General features: G+C 43.3%; 1 protein-coding gene across 2 annotated transcripts in view; it reads right to left on the reverse strand.

Annotated features, from left to right (window-relative positions):
• Positions 1 to 19,723, reverse strand: part of ZNF532 (zinc finger protein 532) — a 700,664-nt gene that overhangs the window by 434,695 nt on the left and 246,246 nt on the right. For both annotated transcript variants that reach the window (XM_044066159.1, XM_044066160.1), the window contains exon 3: positions 16,708 to 19,076. In XM_044066159.1, the coding sequence (XP_043922094.1) occupies positions 16,708 to 19,056 (2,349 nt within the window). In that variant the 5' untranslated portion in view covers positions 19,057 to 19,076. The remainder of the gene's footprint in view (positions 1 to 16,707; positions 19,077 to 19,723) is intronic.

Raw genomic sequence — 19,723 nt, forward strand, 5'->3', positions numbered from 1 at the left:
CAACATCCCTCCACTTGAAAACCTCCTCAGCTGGACTACCCACCACCTACCCCAAGAAACTTTAATTCTAGGAGACTTCCACACTGACTGGAAATCCTGCTCTAGCAACCACCCACCCCATCATGTAAATCTTCATGGCTTCACCCAGCTAGTCCAGTCACCTACTAGGATAAATAACTCCAACAAACACACTACCCTTGATTGGATACTAGTCAATAAGAGCCCGCAGTCATATATAGTAGGCTGCTTATCTGACAGCCTCAGTGATCACTCCCCAACCTTCTTACTAAGTAAACACCTTTATAAAGCAAAACCCATCATCTACCGTTAAATATGCAAAAAAAACTAACTTCAACTCTCTCATTCAGCTCATCCCTAAAAGACTGTAACTGGCAACCTCTAAAATACCTCAAACTAGATGACGCAGTTGACTACTTTAATAAAACATTCTTAAGCATCCTTAATTACCACGCCCCCATAAGACGTTCCCGAACTAAAGCCCAACAGTCCCCATGGCTACAAAAAAACACGAAGTCTGAAATGAAAAACAAGGATAAAGCGTGGGACAGCTGGTGCAAAACCAAAACCCCCTCTACTAAGCAAAAATTCCAAGAACTACACAACAGAACCAAAAAGCTTATAAAACAGGACAAAATCCAACACTACCAGTCTGCCCTTACCTCCTCCCAACATAACTCCAGACAATTCTGGTCCTCAATAAACTCCATCCTCCACCCAGGTAAAGTAAGTACACCCACTCCTAACTTAACTCACTCCTCCGAAAATATTGCTACCCTTTCAACGATCACTTCACACAAACCGTACTATCACTAGCTAGACAACACAACCCCACCCCAAACACCCACACCAACTAGAACTAACAATCTCCCAAGTAGCTTCTCTTTCTTTCCTGTTCCTACCTCCAAAATAAAACTACTACTAACTAAATTTAAAACCACCAGATTAGCAGCAGACAACCTCCCAGATGAATACATTTAACTTGCAGCTGACGCTCTAGCCTACCCCGTATCACTCTTGATCAACAGATCTCTGTCAGAAAGTTATATTCCTACACTATGGAAAGTCTCACACATAATTCCCCTACACAAAGGAGGCCCCTCCACAGATCTAACCAATTACCGCCCCATAGCTATTCTCTCGCCACTCTCCAAAATACTACAGAGATGCATTCATTCTCAAGTGTCAGATCACCTCCTTGCTAACAACCTCCTCTTCAACACACAACATGGTTTCCGACCTAACCATAGCACCAACACCGTCCTCTCTTTCTCTAACACTATCCTACAAAATAAAAATAAGAAGTTATGTACTCACCATAACGTTCCATCTGAGTAGGTAAACTTCATTTGTCAGCAACCTATGGGTCTTCGGATCCATATCGGATCCGAGCTGGCAGTTTCCAACAGCATAGATCCGAGCTCCAAGCTCCTCCCCCTACCCATAATCCCCTGCTAACCCTACCTGACCTCAGATTGAGTTTGCCCACGGCTAGATAAGCATACAAACAATCACCCGCAAAACTAGCTACATACCCTTGCCATAAGGAAGGTAACATCTCGAACATCCGAAAGTCAGAGGGACGGAGGGGGGGGTCGGTTGCTGACAAATGAAGTTTACCTACTCAGATGGAACATTATGGTGAGTACATAACTTCTTAATCTGAAGTAGTTAACTTCATTTGTGCATCAACCTATGGGACAGAGTCCCCAGCTACCTAAATCTTGGGCGGTCCTCAAGGAAGGATATTCCGGAGCACTGCAGAGCCAAAGGATGCTCTCCCTCTGAAGACAATATCCAGCTTGTAGTGATTAATGAAGGTATGAGATGAAGCCCATGTTGCTGCTGAGCAGATATCATCCAACGAGAGTTTAGAACGAAAGGCCGCCGAGGTAGAGATAGACCGGGTAGAGTGGGCATGGAATCCTAGAGGTGCGAGCCGACCAGTACTTTCGTATGCCAACAGAACACACTGAGAAATCCATCTGGACAGTGTGACTTTAGAAACAGCCTTTCCTAAGTTTAATTTGGCAAAGGAAATGAACAGCTGATCTGATTGCCTATGACCAGCTGTTCTGTGTAAATAAAAGCGCAGTTGTCTGTGCAGATCCAACGAATGTAACTTATGTTCCCCTTTGTTCTGGTAGTTGGGGAAAAAAAACTGGTAGGTTAATGGACTGATTAATATTCGATTCGGATGCAATTTTTGGAAGAAAGGAGGGATTGGTCCTGAGGTAGACAAATAAGGTGGTTTTGCACAAAGGGCTTGAATTTCGGAAACCCTTCGAGCTGAGGTGATAGCTAAAAGAAAGGCAGTTTTCCATGATAAAAAATTTAGATCTACTGAAGCTGCAGGTTCAAAGAGAGGGGCTGTAAGTGCCTGCAATACCAAAGTTAAGTCCCAAGGAGGGACTGCTTCCTTCACCGGGGGTCTGAGTAAGAAGGTACCCTTCAGAAAGGCCTTGCATAACTTAGAGGAGATCAACGGTCCAAGGTCGCTTCCTACGTGATAATGAGAGATAACCGCCAACTGAACCTTGACTGTAGAGGAGCTGGCGCCCTAATCGAAGAGTCCTGATAGGAAATCTAACACCGCAGGCAACGGAGCTGTGAAAGGATCAAGATCTCTGTGCTCCGCCCAAATAGAAAAATTTTTCCATTTGCTATCATAGACCTTTCTGGTGGATGGCTTATGCACCGCCACCAGAATAGCTTTGACCTGGGAAGAGATACTGGGAGTCCTAGCTAACCTTGGAACTGGATCAACCAAGCCATGAGCTTGAGGTTGTCCAGGTTCGGAGTCGGAAGATCCAATGGATGAATTATGAGATCCGGAATGGGATCCAGAATCCAGGGAGGATTCACTAGGTGAGACCAAAGATACGGGAACCAAGCCTGGCGAGGCCAGAATAGGGCAATGAGGATTATCTTGTTCTGCAACTGACTGGCTTTCTGTAGAAACTTCAACATCAGCGGAAGAGGAGGATAAGCATAAAGGAGACCGGGGGGCCAAGCATGCACCAGAGCGTCTCGTGGGGACACCCCAGGTGGGGGAATTAGAGTGAAGTAGTCGTTGCATTTCGCATTTGAAGGGGAGGCAAAAAGATTGCAACAAGGTTGACCCCAAGTGGAGAATATCTGCTTTGCTACTTCTGGGTTCAGAGACCACTCGTATGGCGAGAGGATGGTGCGACTCAACTTGTCTGCTAAAATGTTGGACCCTCCCGGAATGTGCGTCGCTATGAGAAAGCGGTTGGTGGAAATCGCCCATTTCCACACTCTCATGGCCTCTCGACAAAGGGGATAAGGCCTGGTTCCCCCCTGTTTGTTGATGTACCAGACCACTGCCATGTTGTCCGTCTGGATTGCAATCGTTCCTACGGGAAGAAGGCTCTGTAGTGCTTGCAACGCCAAAAGCACCGCCCTCATCTCTAGGACATTGATATGCAGAGAGGTCTCCGTGCTGTTCCACGTGCCTTGGACTGTCCTGCCCACACAATGCCCCCCCCACCCGAGGCGAGAGGCGTCCGTGGTCACCGTGGTTAGGGGAGGGGACACAGAAAAGGGGCGCCCCTTCTGGAGGTCTGGGGATTGGAGCCACCATAAGAGGGCCTTCCTGCAAACCCTGCTGAGGGGAATAGGGTGGTACAGGGGGAATTGCAGAAAAGACCACTGAACTTGGAGAGTCCATTGCAGAACTCTCATGTTCAGACGCGCCATCGACAATAGGTTGATAGTGGCCGCCATCTAACCCAAAGTCCTCAGGACCAATTCCGCCGGGGGTGCCTGGGGTAGGAGGATGGCCCGCACATGGAGTCTTAAAGTCCGCACTCTGTCTGGAGTTAAGAAGGCTAGACGCCTGTTTGTGTCCAACCTGGCTCCGATGAAATCTATGGTTTGAGTTGGAGAAAGGGAAGATTTCTCTATGTTGATAGTGATCCCCAGCCGGGTCGCTAGGTGAAGAAAGGAGTTTCTGGCTGCACAGAGTCGATGCCTTGTGGGGGCGGTCAGGAGCCAGTCGTCCAGGTATGGAAAAACCTGAATGCCCTGTAGACGCAGGTGGGCCGCTATCACTGACAGAACTTTGGTGAACACCCTGGGGGCTGTGGTGAGACCAAAGGAAAGGGCCCTGAATTGGTAATGGCTGGCTCCTAGCCGGAAGCAGAGAAACCTCCTGGATCGTCTGTCCATCAAAATGTGGTAGTACGCATCTTTGAGGTCTATAGAGCACATCCAGTCGTTCTCCCGCAGGAGGGGGAGAATGGATTGAAGCGTGGCCATCCGGAACTTTTCCTTGGTTACTGACAGGTTCAAGAGGGATAGGTTAAGGATCGGTCTGAAGTCCCCTGCCTTTTTTGGCACCAAGAAGAACCTGGAGTAAAAGCCTGATACGTACTGGTCTGGGGGGACATGCTGGATGGCTCTTTTTTCTAGCAGCCGCTGGATTTCCGCAGCTGCGGCCTCCCTCTGCTCGGGTGGGACATCGGGGAGGTGTCTGGGATTGCAAGGGAAATGGGAGAATGGGATCTGGTAACCTCTGGATATGATGCGAAGCACCCAGCGGTCGGTCGTTGATGGACTCCCAAACTGCTAGGTGCCTCGGGAAGCGCCCCTTCAGGGCTGTTGCGTGGGCCGGTCAGAGAACAGTTCTCTGGACCCAAAGTTCTTCGGGCCCCCTCTGCCTCTAGGGTGGCATCCACTCTGTCCTCCTCTGCCACGGAAGGACCGGGGGTCCGGAGCGAAATGGGGCTGTTGCGACTTCTGGAACCACATCTTCTTCTTCTGTCCCTTTTGGTTCTTGGAAAAGGACCTCTGGGGAGCAGAGAAGCAGACTCCGATGGCAGACAACGTCTTCCCGTCCTTCTCGCTCTGGACCAAGGTATCTCATACGGTTTTGCCGAAGAGGGCAGAACCATCGAAAGGGGCATTAGCGAAAGACGCCTTAAAGGGTTCCACGAAATCACAGTGGCGGAGCCAGGCCTGTCGCCTCATAACAACACCTGCTCCGCTAGCTCTAGCGGCCCCTTCCGTGGCGTGGGACAGTAGCCGCATAGAGGTGTTCGAGATAGACCTAAGAGTGGCCATTCGGGAAGAGTACAACTGTTTGTCCTCAGCCGACATGGACTCCGGGGGCGACGCAGCGTACTCTTTGATAAGGTCTCGCTGCATTCGTATGACGTGCCATGTAGTTCAGTGACCTCACTGAGAAGTTAGCTGAACTAAAAACCTGCTTCCCTAAGCAATCTATCGACCGAGACTCCTTGTCTGGAGGATGGACCGAGGGACTCTCCTGGGCTAATTCCCTTTTAGTGGCCGCTGCCACCAACATGGCATCTACAGGGGTTCCCTTACTCTAGTGTGATCTGTTGAAGGGTGGACTGAGTATTTTATCAGGGGTTTTTGGGACTGGCTCCACAGTGTCCGGCTCCTTCCACGTCCTGGTAGTGATCAGATCTACCAGGAGGTCAGCTGGAGGGGACACCCAAGAGGTAGACGGGCCTGCTTCAAATGCCTCCAGGAACACAGATTCGTCCGAGGTAGGCTTTGGGGCAGACCCCCCCCCAATTGTGAGCATCTCCATGATGTCTCCAAATGAGACGTCCTCGGGGGGGTGATCTTGGGGAACCTTCCCCTTCCTCCAAATCTGTGTCCTCGGTCAAGGACTCAGGGGAGTCCAAGTGCCTCCCCTTGCACTTGCGCTTGTGAGGAACCTCCTCGGGGGGGCTGTCCGAGGAGACCTCACCAGCAACGTCATGTTCCAACGGAATGACCTGGGACGTCGGAGCAGGCTGTCCCTGGGACTGGCTGACGGAAGTTGGACCATCTGAGATGGAGTGCAGGGTGGAGCCGTAGCCAAGGCCGGGGGTCTGGAATCCCTCAACAGGACCCTCTCCACTACGTCAAATGCCGAAGGAGAGCCGCTCTCTCTCGGATCCGAGAGCAGACCCTCCCTTGGATCAGATGGGTAGATCGGGGCCGGAGTCATCGCGGTCGGATCCGAAGGTCCAGTATGCTCTGACCTGGGCGGAGCCGAAGGCACACTGAGACCCTCGGATCCGAAGCTCAGCTCTTGGCTCCAAGAGTTCGGATCCGAAGAAGAGGGACCCGACAGACTCGAGGGCATTGTCGGCGCCGAAGTACCTGATATTGTCGGCGCCGACACCCCCGGCGCCGACGCTACCCGGCTCTGAAAACTCCGAACCCAGGAAGCGGGTCGAAGAAGGAGCAATTGGGGCAAAAAAAGGGGTTGAGCTCCCCCCCCCCGGAGGGGGGGGAGGCAGGAGCACTCCCATCTGCAGCTGGGCCTGGAGGAATCTTCTCATCATCCGGTCCAAGTCTGCGTCCGTCAGGCTTCGGATGGATCTGGATGAGGCCACCGAGATGGGAGTGCCGCCTTGATGATCTCGACGGGGGCCGGGCCTCCTCCTCCTCTGGTCCCGGTGAAAAAGAAGGAGACCGGAGCCGAGGGGTGGAAGGCTCGGAAGTCCTGGAGGGAGAAGACTGCTTAGCTGGTGGGGCCGATGAAGAGGCCTCGGCCCGTCGCTTGTGGTGCTTCTCCTTCCGCTTCTCTTTCCTGGACTCCCTATCCTCCTGGCCCGAAGCGGGAGGTTGAGTCCCGGCCAGGGGAAGGGAGGCAGGATTGGCAGTAGCCGCAGCCGTGGCAGGAGCCACCGTGGGACCAGAGGCCAAAGCTGAGTCCAGGGGCAGCAGTCCCGCCAGAACCAGCTTAGTCCTCCGGTCTTTAAGTGCCCTGGGGTTGAACACCGCACATATGGAGCAACCTGACGACAGGTGTCCAACCCCAAGGCACAACATGCACCGAGTGTGGCTATCCGCCGGGGATAGCTTATGGCCACACTCGATACACTTGGAGAAAACAGCTTTTGGGGCCTCCGACATACTGAAGGAAAACACACACTCTAGGCCCCAACACACAGCACACTACCTAATGCACTAACGAGGGTGGGGAAGGAAAACTATCAAGAAGATTAACAGATTGGTAAAAAACTAATGAGGGACCTGTACACAACACACGCACATGAAAATTACAGAAAAAGGGAGAGAAAAACAGTAAAATTTTCTCACAAAAAATGCTAAAGCCTGGAACTCAGTGATCGAGCTGCTGGATAAAACCACGGCAAACTAGATCTGGGGTCAGGTAGGGTTGGCAGGGGATTATGGGTAGGGGGAGGAGCTTGGAGCCCAGATCTATGCTGTTGGAAACTGCCGGCTCGGATCCGATATGGATCCGAAGACCCATAGGTTGATACACAAATGAAGTTAACTACTTCAGATTGCAGGTTATCTCTCCTCAGCTACCTTCCTAGACCTCTCTAAAGCTTTCAACATGGTCCCACACAATCAACTCATCTCTCTTCTCAATAACCTATCTGTCTCTCAACCAGTCATCAACTGGTTTCAGAGTTACCTATCTGACCGCCAACAAGCAGTTATTTGACAGGACAACCTATCCCCCCAACTACCATTCTCCATAGGAGTTCCCCAAGGGTCCATCCTGGGACCCCTACTCTTCTCTATTTTCACCAATAATCTAGCCTCAGCCACAACACATGGCACACTCATACAATACCATCAACTGCACAGCCCACTCCCTACCAGAACTGCACAAAGTCACACAGGAAGCATTTTCTTTTATTGAAACTTGGTTATCCGATGTCCAACTAATACTCAACCCACACAAAACAAAATGATTAATCTTCCAACCCACCAAACTTACCCTAGACAGCTCTCACTTTAACATCACAGCAAAAGACAACACCACCATCCATCCTACAGAACACACCAAATTACTAGGAGTAGAAATAGACAAACTGAACTTTGACATTCACATTTCCATGACCATTAAAAAAGTGCACAAAAAACTAGGAGCATTATATAGAAATCAGCAACTACTTACCAAAGCAGCTAAAATTTCGGTAGCAAATTCTCATCTTAACTCTACCCTACTCTATGCCTCTCCAATATTTACTAACCTTAGACAATGTGATCTAAATAAGCTCGAAACCTGCTACAACAAAATCGCCAAATTTGCCACAGGGGCTTCCTACTGTACTCACCACTGTCTCTCACTAGCAGAACTGGGCTGGCTAGAGCTCCCCACCTCCTTCAATGGTACCAACTCTCACTCACCCACAAACTAATAAACCAACCACTAAAAGTCCCACCCATCCAGAAACTCCTCCAACCCTACATAACCACGAGACCACTAAGATCCAGCCACAAAAACCTCCTACAGGTCACAAGAGCCATTAACTCTGCTGGAGAAGCATTATTCTCCTGTACTATAGCCAAACTCTGGAACTCCCTCCCATCCTCAATTACCTCTGTAACTTCTTGCACCCACTTTAAATCCTTACTAAAATCACACTTCAAAACTTGCCAGATATGCCCTTGCAACCCCCCCCCCTCTAATACCATCCACTCCCCCCACCCACTACCTCTCTCAGCCCCCTATCAACAACCTACTCTTAGCAAGCTTGGCCGCTCATGCTCCCAGCTACCTACCACATACTACTAACTTCTTGTAGCAACAACTGCTAATGGCTGTTATGTACCTCAAAAACAGATTGTATCCATTGTTCACTGATGAATCTCAATTACATTGGTAACCATGTTTAGTATATGTCACCATATTTTAAAATTGCACTATGTTCTACAGCTGTTTTACATCTGTTTTCTTCTTGTCTTGCATTCTTAACTGGACTAATGTCTATATTTAAATGCTATGTTTTTTAACTGTATAATGCAAATAATACGTAATGTGGAGCTTTTCTCCCCGGGCCTCCACTGAAAATGGACCTGTGTCCAGTCGGACTCTCCCAGTCAACAAATGTAAATAAATAAATAAATAAATAATTACACACACACACACACACACACACACACACACACACACATACATTTACACATATATATACACACACATACATTTTTTTATCTCTTTTTAAACACCCTTAAACTGAATTAGCTGATTTTATGTGTGTGTGTGTGTGATATATATATATATATATATATATATATATATATATATATATATAAACATATTAATTTAAATCATTTACTGCGGTGGTGGTGCTGCGGTAGCGTTGTCGCCTCACTGTTAGACGTCCGTTCGATTCTCAGTTACAGCGTCTTCTGTGTAGCGACATGCGTGAATGGGCCTTCCTTCGTTGAAGGTTGTGCGTTAGGCCCGGCAAGCCAGTACGTAAAAATCTACTGCCAATCATTAGCGGACCGGAGTTCCGCTGTAGCGACCCCTAACCGGGAAAAGCCGAAAGACACAAATTAATTTAAATAATTTAATGATTTTTGGTCTAGTTTTCATGTCCTTAAGGCTGTTCTACCCCTCTCCCCTTAAGCTCCTTTAACACATCATATAGTATACACGTCACAGACTGAAACTCTGGATAGTCCTATACCAATATTTATCAAGGATCCCACGAACTCCCATGACTAGAATGTGACCTCACAGCTTTTAATAAATGTGGAATTCAGTAAGGTGGTTAATAGCATTGCCTGGTGAGAGATCGTAAGTGAAGACAGATCATGACCAGCAAGAAAAATAATAGTTACATACTCACAACTCTGTATCTGTGTTTTCAGTTTTTGTCCTTCAACTGCTGGGTCTCAGATCTGACATCGGATCCATACATAGCTCTCAACCTTCCACCTCCAAAATGAGAAACACTGGCCTTCACAATATTGAACACATGGGCAAAATGTGGAACACATACTAATGGCTTACTAACAACTTCAATTAGGAAGGTCATAGGATGGTTAAAATATGCTGGTTTTATTTATATAAAAAAAAATCTTTTAATGAATTAATATGATTAATTTCAATTTGCTATGGATAGGAGTTACAAAAAACTTCTTAACACTGAATGTGACAGACCCTTTTAATGTGGAACTTTGAGGAACATGAACTTTTAAGACCCCAAATGAGATTACATTCCTCGTAATGAGGTACGCTTGAGACGTATGAATTCTCTGATAGACTTTAGGCTTCATAGCTTGAGCTCCTCCCCTTGCACATAATCCCTCTATTCTCCTTAGTTATCTCAGATCATTGTTGCCTTCAACTCAATTAATCACAACATGAAAAAGTAATATCAGTCACTAACAATTTCTGAGGCAAAAACACATTACTAAAGAGTGAAAAAGGAGAATAAGCAGACAATCAAAGGGAAGGGGGACTTAGAGGAAGGATGAAAACAAATAACACGGATGCAGAGTTATGGTGAGTACACAACTATATCATCTGATGCTGCCTAGTTCATCTGTTCCTCAACTAATGGGACAGAGTCTTCAGCTAGAGTACTTTTGGGTGGTCCTCAAGGAAGGATATTCTGGAGTACAGCAGAGCCAAAAGCTGCCCTAATCCTGGATAAGATGTCTAAGTTTTACTGAGCCATAAAGGTATGAGCAATGAACTATGTAGCAGCTACACAGATGTCATCTATGGACACTTCGGACCAAAAGGTAAATGATGCGGCCATAGCTCTGGTGGAGTGTGCTTTAGGATGTTTAGGTAACGACAGTCCTTTACTCTTGTAAACAAAGGCAATTAAATCAGTCAGCCATCTGGCTAAGGTTATTTTTGACATTGCTTTGCCCAATTTTGCCTTGGAAAAGGAGACAGACAGTTGTTCTGACTTTCTCTGGTTTTTAGTTCTGTGAATGTAAAATCTAAATGGACTCTGAACATCTAATAAATGAAGCATGTATTCTCCTTTGTTAGAAAAGTAGGAAGAAGACTGGTAGGTTAACTGATTTGTTAAGACTGGTTTCTGATGCTACTATAGAAATGAAGGAAGAGATACTCCAAAGGGACACTCTGTCCTTATGAAAAATTGGGTAAGGTGGCTGGGAGGAAAGTGCATGTAGCTCTGACACCTGTCTAGCTGATGTAACAGTGACCAGGAAAAATGTTTTAAAGATAAATACTTTAATTCTGCCATGGCTGAAGGCAAGAAGGGTGGATGAGTCAAGGCTCGAAGGATACGTTTATGGTCCCAAGAAGGAATGGGGTCCTTAACAGAAGGCCAAAGCAGCAAAGTACCCTTAAGCAGACCTACAGAAGAATGGTTTTCAGCTATACAAAAATTTGATACTGCAGCCATCTGCACCTTAACTGTTGACTAACTAGACCCACTGCTGAAAATGGAAGCCAGGAAATCATGAATGGCTGGAATTTGTGCTGAAAAGAGGTCTAGATATCTGTTGGGCCCAGACAGAAAATCTTTTTTACTTGCTCTTATAAATATTCCAGGGAGAAGGGGAAAATGGTATGTAATAACTTATGGATATTAAATTCTGCACCCAAGAATCTTTGGTAATGGCTATCCAGGCTTGTGGGTACAGGCATAAGTGTCCCTCAACTGCCTACAGAGTGCAGCAGTCTGGTAATTAGTCAGGAAGTTGGAAGGGTTTCTCCAAGAAAGGCACTTAGAAACCCTGATCTTGAAGGCTGCCTCCGCCATGAGGATGGCATCTTCTGAGGATGGCATCTTCCATTAGTGTTTCCCTACTGTCATTGGGGAACCGTTCTCCATAGGAGTCTTGAGAAGAACTTTTTGTCTTTCTGAACCACATTTTCCTGCCACCTCTCTGGTTCTGTGAAAACGTTCTTTGAGGTGTAGATAAATGCATTCCCACAGCAAACAATATCTTCCCATCTTGTTTGCTCATAGAAAGAGTCTCCTTCATCTTTGGGCCATGCAAGTTGGATCTGTCAAAGGGACACTGATGAACAAAGACTTGAATAGTTCCATAAAACAACAAAGGTGCATCCAGGCATGCCTTCGAAGGGTTATTCCTTAACCAGACAATCTAGCAGCTACCTCTGAGGTGTGAAAAATCTGCCTAATGAAAGCACTGGATGAATATTAAAATATAGTACAGATGTAAAAATAACTTAAATGACAATGTGTTAGTTTACTGCTGTCCAAGGTGCTTATGTTTAGTCAGCTGTGCAATACCAGGAAAAAGCACAGAAATAAGCCCAGACTGTAAAAATACTGACTCATCCACCCAGATGTCACTTTATGACGATCTGAGACAAGTGCCTCTTTTAACTGACAGGATAACTGTCAGCCAAACAGGATAAGTGTTTCTATCTGCACTCATCTTGTGCTATCAGAAAGGGAACGCGCATCTTCTTGCTAGTCTGCACCTCCAGTGGAAGTTAATAAATTCCAATTAGATAGGGACAGGGATCTCTTCAGGAAGCCTGTGGAGTGGTAGGGAGGTTTATATATGTATATAAAAAGTTTTCAGCTGCTTGGCACTCCCTACAACCTGCAGCTCTGTCTTTCCTGTGGCTGTGATGGTTCTGTTGGGTAAGTACCCATAAAGGATCTGGAAATATTATCTTTTTAGTGTAATTTCTTAATCAAATCAACAGTAAGATGGCAACAAACAACAACTTGCTTCTGACAGAGGTATCTAAAACATGACCTTTAGCATCCTTTGGTAGACCTTCTGACCTTGGCCAAGCATGCCTTCCAATAACAACTCCTCTCAATGTTGTTCCACCAAGTCATTACTTGTGTTTTAGTGTGAGGTGAGCCCATTGCATCAATGCTTTTACAGCTATGGTACCTGGTATACATATTTTTTTCCAAAGTTGGCCAGCGACCTTAAGTCCGTATCAAACGGAAATCGTCCCATGAATAATGGTGACAACCCAGTTCACTGGATCAGCTTTTACATTACAATCTATGTGTGAAGAACTCTGTTGCCATAGATCCAGAAAGGTTTTCACACTGAAACAAGTCATCTGACAGATTGCAAAATATTAAGCATTCATAAATATCTTCTTTTAGAGGAAGAAAATTATGTTGTAGACCAGTTTAGATTTTCATTCACACTATGTACTGCTGCGATAAATGTTAAGTCCTAAAAAAGTAAACCTGCAGAGTTTTCATGATGTGAGAAAGAGCAATTTTATGAAGACTAGAAGGTTTATGATGACAAACTTGAAAATCAAAATCTAGAGAACATAATACTGAAAGATCAAAATGCTGAAGACTACCATTTCAAACTCCCGGACTTGCTCCTACTACAAACCTCTGATGTTGTTGGCTTCTTGCCTTTAGTGCTAATAAGGTCAGATGATGTGTTGTATAATGCAGGTTAGCCATGAATCGTGTCTTAAAAATGTTATAGGAAAACCTGAAAGCACTACAAAAATACTGCCATTTGTAGGTAGGGTCAAATGAAAGTAAGACTGGCCTTCAGAAATTCACAATCTGCAACATCTGCAAAACATTCAGCTGAATAACACATAGATATCAGTTCTCTTCAAAGTAAAAAATGCAGAAGTTCTGAAAACCACCTGCTGTGAGCAAGTTTAATGTTTGTTAATATGTTAAAACATTTTTCCAATAAAATTCAAGATGCAGCTGATTCTTTCAGTTTGAGGCTAGGACCTCAAACCAGGGATATTTTATTAATAACTGTCCCTGTAATAATTTCCTAACAATTCATGAGAACAAGTCAAACCATATTAGAAATGCAGCTCTTTATACACAGGTACTAAAAACAAACAGTTGCAGGGCACAACCTGCTGTCTGCACGAAGGATTTAATTCTACTCTTAAATCTCATTTTCCAGCTTTCAGGAACTGTTTTTGCCATTTGGCAACTTAAATATACTGTCTTAGATTTTGGCAACCTCTTCCACTCAGCTATATCAGACTACAAAAATGTAAAATTTACTGTTGAACTAACATCAGCACTACAGTTACAGGCTGTCACAATCACATGTACTCTCTACTAAATAGCTAACTAGAATACAGCTGGTCAATACATTACTGTTAGTACCCGAGTGGTTTCACCTTAGTTTCTTCATAAAGACACCTTCAACCCTGAGGAACTACCTAGACACTGTTTTTATATATATAAATTGCATCCTGCTCTAATGCCAGAACAGATCAATGGCATGTTTTTTAAATTATATTTTACTATTACTGATAGGTGTAAAATGCATTTTCTGTACTGTTTTTATTCTTTAATCTGTCTGTATCTTTCTGGGATTGTGAAGGACACATCACACACAAGATTGCTAATGAAATGGAAGATTTCTGTTCAAATTTAGTACCCCAATAGTGAAGATTGAGACTTTTTACCTGTGCAAAAATGACAATCATACACAATCTCTTATAATATTAAGTTTGTCATGAATATAAATCTTTCTAAATACAAAAGGTAACTCATGCTTACTTTACCCTTTCCTTCCCTCAAAATTGATTTTCTGCTGTCTAAGATGACAGTACTTTGTAGGTGTCCCACATGAACACTATGAAAGGAACCTGTAGCAGTGTTAATGCAAGTCGTCAACAATCAGATGTGACTACAATAAACAGAACTTGCTAGGCTACAACCATACTACAGGAACATACTGTACAGACTCAGCCATAAATAACAAACTGTCACATATACATTTTTTTCCTTAAGGCCTCCTATGGATGAAGTCCAGCAACAGCAATCAACTTAACAGAAAGAATGAATGAAGGAATAAAAACTAATTTTCACTGCTGGGGTTCAAGATTAGCACAGGAACCTTCCATTGCATCAGTAACCTTGTTGTATATGACAAATCTTTTTTAGGTAATGTCAGTCGTCTAAAGCTTCCAGTATATAAGCAAACAGAACCAATATATCATTAAGGTACTGCTGCTCAATGCTATGAGCCTTAACAAAAACTCTCCACTACCTACAAGCATTCCTTACCCTGGAAAACACTGACATGCATCAGCACAGAGACTTGGTTCAAAACCATTGAAATCACTCCATCAGTACAGGGTGTCTTCTGCAGTTCAATGGCTTGGCAGATGCGATTTCAGAAAGTGTGAGTTTCAAGGAAAGAGGAGTTCATCACTGCTCATAATAAGTCTGTTTCAATGTAAGAGACTTTTTTGTTTTATTTTACTTGGTAAGCAGCTGTCACTGCTTGGTTGTAACATGAAATGGACATTTTAAACTAAACCGAAATCTCTGTGATCACTGCAAAAGTAAAGTAGAAATAAGTACGGACCCTGACAAGTTTGAACAGTGTTTTATGGTAAATGGGGTAAAAGATGTGATATTGGCATGGTGGTGTGACCCTGCCCATTATCCTGCCTAGGCCTCCACTTGACCAAGAATGTATGACTTCTATCAGCAGCTTGCAAGCACAAACAAGTGATAAAATCTGAACACAAAGCTTGTACCATACTTAAAATCAGTTGGTTAAATAGCTAGAATAAAAAAGGTTGGACTTTACAGCACTACAATAATGGGTATAATCCAAAAGATGAAAAACAGAAGAAATCAGAAGGAAGGAAGAATGGGGTTGAGCATAACAATGAAGGAAGTTTTGTAAAACAGGTCATACTGCTAGCAGCAAAGACAACTATTAGGTGATCAACAGTGGTTACCACTATGAAAGACCTGTCTAATACAATAAGGGAATTTGCAAAGATGGGATGTCTTTACATATAACACTGACAGCAAAAAAGGCAAAGGCAATGGAAAGTGGATCCCAGTATGAAAAAATCAGTCTGCTATAACATGAGAATTTAAAATATGGGGTGTCTTTACATAAGAAAGGAGAAAGTGGACACCTTGACTTTTGACACTTGATGGAGATCATGTACACAGATACATGGAAGGAACGGGGATAATCACTGTATTGATGGTGCCCAGCCATTTTTGTGGGACTTGAAACAGCATATCTGTTCACACAGGAAATGAGCTGGAAGTTAGATGTGGGGAACTATAGCATTCTGTGGCATGGGAGTACATTTTTTTTATCTATAAGACTTAGTAAAATAAGCAGGTTTCACAGTTTGCTTATTAATATTTGCGTGTACATCAGCTGCAAACGTTTTATGATAATGTATTTTATCAGAAAACTGGATTGCAAATGTGTGCATTAATTTATCATGTGTAAGTTTTAAAAATATCTTTGCTAAAATGAAAAATGTGGAAACATAAATGTGAAGGATATTGGGTGTAACCACCCCCTCACCACCAAAAGGGGCATAGATTATGAAAGGAGTACTGAAGCAAGAAATACAAAAAAGTGAAGAAATATGAATCAGAACAATATGTCTCATTTCTAATCAGTTAAGGCTTAGACATATATGACAAAAAAATTTGTAATTAGTAATCTTTTTACAAATCCTACCCATAGCAATGGCACAACTAATGAGACACATGCATTACATGACCAAGCTCACCGCAGTGGAACCAAACATTTTAAACTACATCATTTCAAATCACTCTACAAGCAAGCATCAATGCAACAATGAATTACAACCTGAGTTTACCTCGGTTTCTTATTGATGGTAGCTCTTCTGAAACACTCATCCAAGCAGCCATTTACCTGGTTGCTATAGGTTATACTGGTTGTGTAACAGCTGATTCCTAAAAATACAGTGAGCTGTTACACAGTGTAATGATGAACCCAGCATATTTAATCTGACATTTGTCTATACTCAGCAATTTAGCATGTTTTGCATTAACAGGGATCAGTGTAACGGCTGTAAAGGTTATGAACATACCAATGTTGCTGTAAATATCTCTAATTTTTCCACTGATGTATTAACTGCTTTGGTGCATATGAAAAGAGCTACATTCCTTCTATACATCAAAACCTTTTTTTTAATTAAAACTCTTTTACCTGTGTACTTGTATCAGTGGCCTGCTGAAAATGTGTAGCAAGACAGGTCTCATCTTGAAACACTTCAAAGCATTCCAAACACTTTAGACTATGTCTACAAAGTTTAGAAGGATCTTCTTCAAGAGGCATAGCTGGAACAACTGGTGCACTTGATGGGGCAGATATAACAGTGCTTGATGTGTTTACTAGAGTCTTTGCAATGCTACTGACCACTGCTCCTGTTGATACTGGTATAGAAATAGGAATTGATGCAGGTTTGCTACTATTTGACAATGATGATGAAGAAGAAGAAGCTGAAGCAATCATCTGGTCTGCTGGAACTGGCTTCAAGATCAAGTGTGAGCACTGCATGACAACACCTTTTTCTTTGTGCCCACGAGCATGGGAAAGAAGGCTACATTTGTTGTAGAAAACTAAATTTTTTGTGCAGTGGTTACATGTCACTTCAATTCGCACACTTCTTCTATCATAATGCTGGCTTAAGCTTTTTTCCAGAGCAAATGAATCACCACATTCCAAGCACTTGTATCCTCGTGAAGGCAAAGAAATGCCAGCACTGGGAGGAGGGCAAAGATTTGGGATATATACAGGGACAGGATTAACACTGCTCAGTACCTTATTAAACGCTTCTACCACAGAGCTCTGTGAAGATGCCAGTACTTGAACTCTAGATACTTTTTTAGGAGGCTGAGTGGTTGTTGTAGTAATTATTGCCTGTTTTATTGGCTGCTGAGTTTTAGTGAGGACTTGTCGGAGTTCAGAAGAGGTCTGCATACCCTGTGGCAGGAGATTAAGATTGGCAAGGTGTACAGTCTTTGGCACAAGCTTTGCAGTGGCAAGGCTGGATGCTGGTACTACTACAGTCTGTTGCTGAATTGCATTGGCAGCTTTAATAATGGCACTGCTGGCACTCTGAACAGATGCAGCAGAAATTACAGTAGCTTTCACAGTAGTGTTATTAGCAAGCTTCAAATTAATTACCTGTGATCCTGCTGTCTTTACTGCTGAAACAGGAAGAAAGGCTGTTGCAACTGGTTTAATAGTGACTTGCTTTGGAGTGAGGTCAGGAGATGCACGAGAACTGCCAGCAGCAGTAGCCTGCAATGGTGTTCTAGAAGGAGAAGAAAGCACAGCAGAACTTGGGGTTGCTAGAAGTGAAGAAACAACTATGGAAGATGCCTGTTCAAGTCCCTTCTTCAAAGTATCCTGATCAGCTTCTGGTAGGACTCTGGTTACTGTTCTTTTGATTTCCCCAGATGATGTTTTAATAGTTTTTATACGGACCTTGGGAATTGCTGGTGTTGAGCTTGCTAAAGAAGATGGTGAGCCTTTGCTACTGTTTTCACTAGAAATGCTCATAGGGCTATCTGGCTGTTTCATACATACCTTTTTTGATAATTCCACAGGACTCTGACATTCAGGGGATTTCTCAATAACCTTAGAAATATCTTTTACTTCTTTTGATTGTGGAGAAGAACTCCTTGAATTACATGGAGATTCCTTATCTACACTAGCTTTCTTAGCATTAAGTGCGGCAATTGCTGCAATGCAAGATGAAAGTTTCATTGAAGATCTTGTTTTAGGCATTGAGTCTCTGCTACAGCCATCTCCACATTTTTCATTATTTGGGTCATCCAGTTGTCTGTTTTCAAGCATTTTTTCTGAATTAGCTTTTGCATTTTTTTCTTCTGCTCTTCTAATTTTAAATGATTCATAAACTCCTACGCTGATTGGACTATGGTCAGTTTCTCGTTTTGCTACCTTACTTTTCTCTTCACTACTGACAGAAATGGCCGATTTGACCAAGTCATCTTCACCAACACCCTTTGTTCTTTCATACTCCTGCCGAGCAACTGATCCTCCTAACACATTTGATCTATAGGTTTTAAGGATTTCTTCTTTATCAGGAGGATCGACCACCTCAATCTTTTCATCATCATCAAATTCTTCAGCACTAGAAATAGGACTAAACTGGTTGAATGTGTCCTTAATTGCAGATTCAGAGACCAAGTTATCATTTTTAATGGATTTGTTTCCTTCTTTGTAACGATCAAGTGTTGATACAGGAAGAAATCCATTATGCAATCCATTACCTGCAGAATGGTGGGTGTCTTTATCAGCTCCTTCAGTAGAATCAATGTTACGGATATTTTTGACAATTACACTTACACCAACATCTGGAGCTGATGAAGTGTGACTATCATCATCAGTATGGGCATTCTGTTTTATTGAATTTTCATGGTCGTCGTGCCCAGATTCAATAGCTACTTTAGGATCGACCATATCAGGGATGTCGAATGCAGCAAGAAGGTCTTCAAAGTCTGGGGTCTTCATATCCCCCATGATCATGTGCTTCTACTGATGAAATTCTAGAGAGAGAAAAAAATACATAAATTTATATCCTTTTAACCAACAAATGACTCCAAGGCTCATACTCTGGATAGCAAACTGACTGAAACTTTCACATATTGATATTAGGCAAAGAAAATAAAGTAGTTTTGTTAATAAGATAAACACAGGTTTAGATATCTTAAAATTTTTTCTACTGTGATTAGCCTAGTAGTCATTTGCTATAACAAAGTTTCTGCATAAACTAGAAGTCATTTAAGCAAACAATAGCTACACAATTAAAGTCAGAGGTGGATTAACTGCACCTTGGGCCCTGGCTATTTTTCAAACCATTGTCACCACCACATATTCATTTTCAGCACCATACATAAATACACATGCTCTTTTGGATTCATCTTTCTGATATTCTAAAAATATACTTTTCTACCAGACTGCTTTATTAAACAGTAAATATAATTTAAAACACACAGTTTCAAATTATATGGATTGCTTAATAAAACAAACTATGCATTCTAAATATGTAGTCTTGAACATTTTTCCAGCAAGTAGTGAAACTAAATTTTCTAACCAACAGTAACAATATCCCATTTCAGAAAATTTCAATAATAAAAAATAGACTGCTGTAATTATTGTCCACCAATGTCACTTTGATTATGTATACCTCACA

This window comes from Protopterus annectens, chromosome 1.part0, assembly GCF_019279795.1.
Source record: "Protopterus annectens isolate FY-2018-M chromosome 1.part0, PAN1.0, whole genome shotgun sequence".
NCBI lineage: Eukaryota > Metazoa > Chordata > Ceratodontiformes > Protopteridae > Protopterus > Protopterus annectens.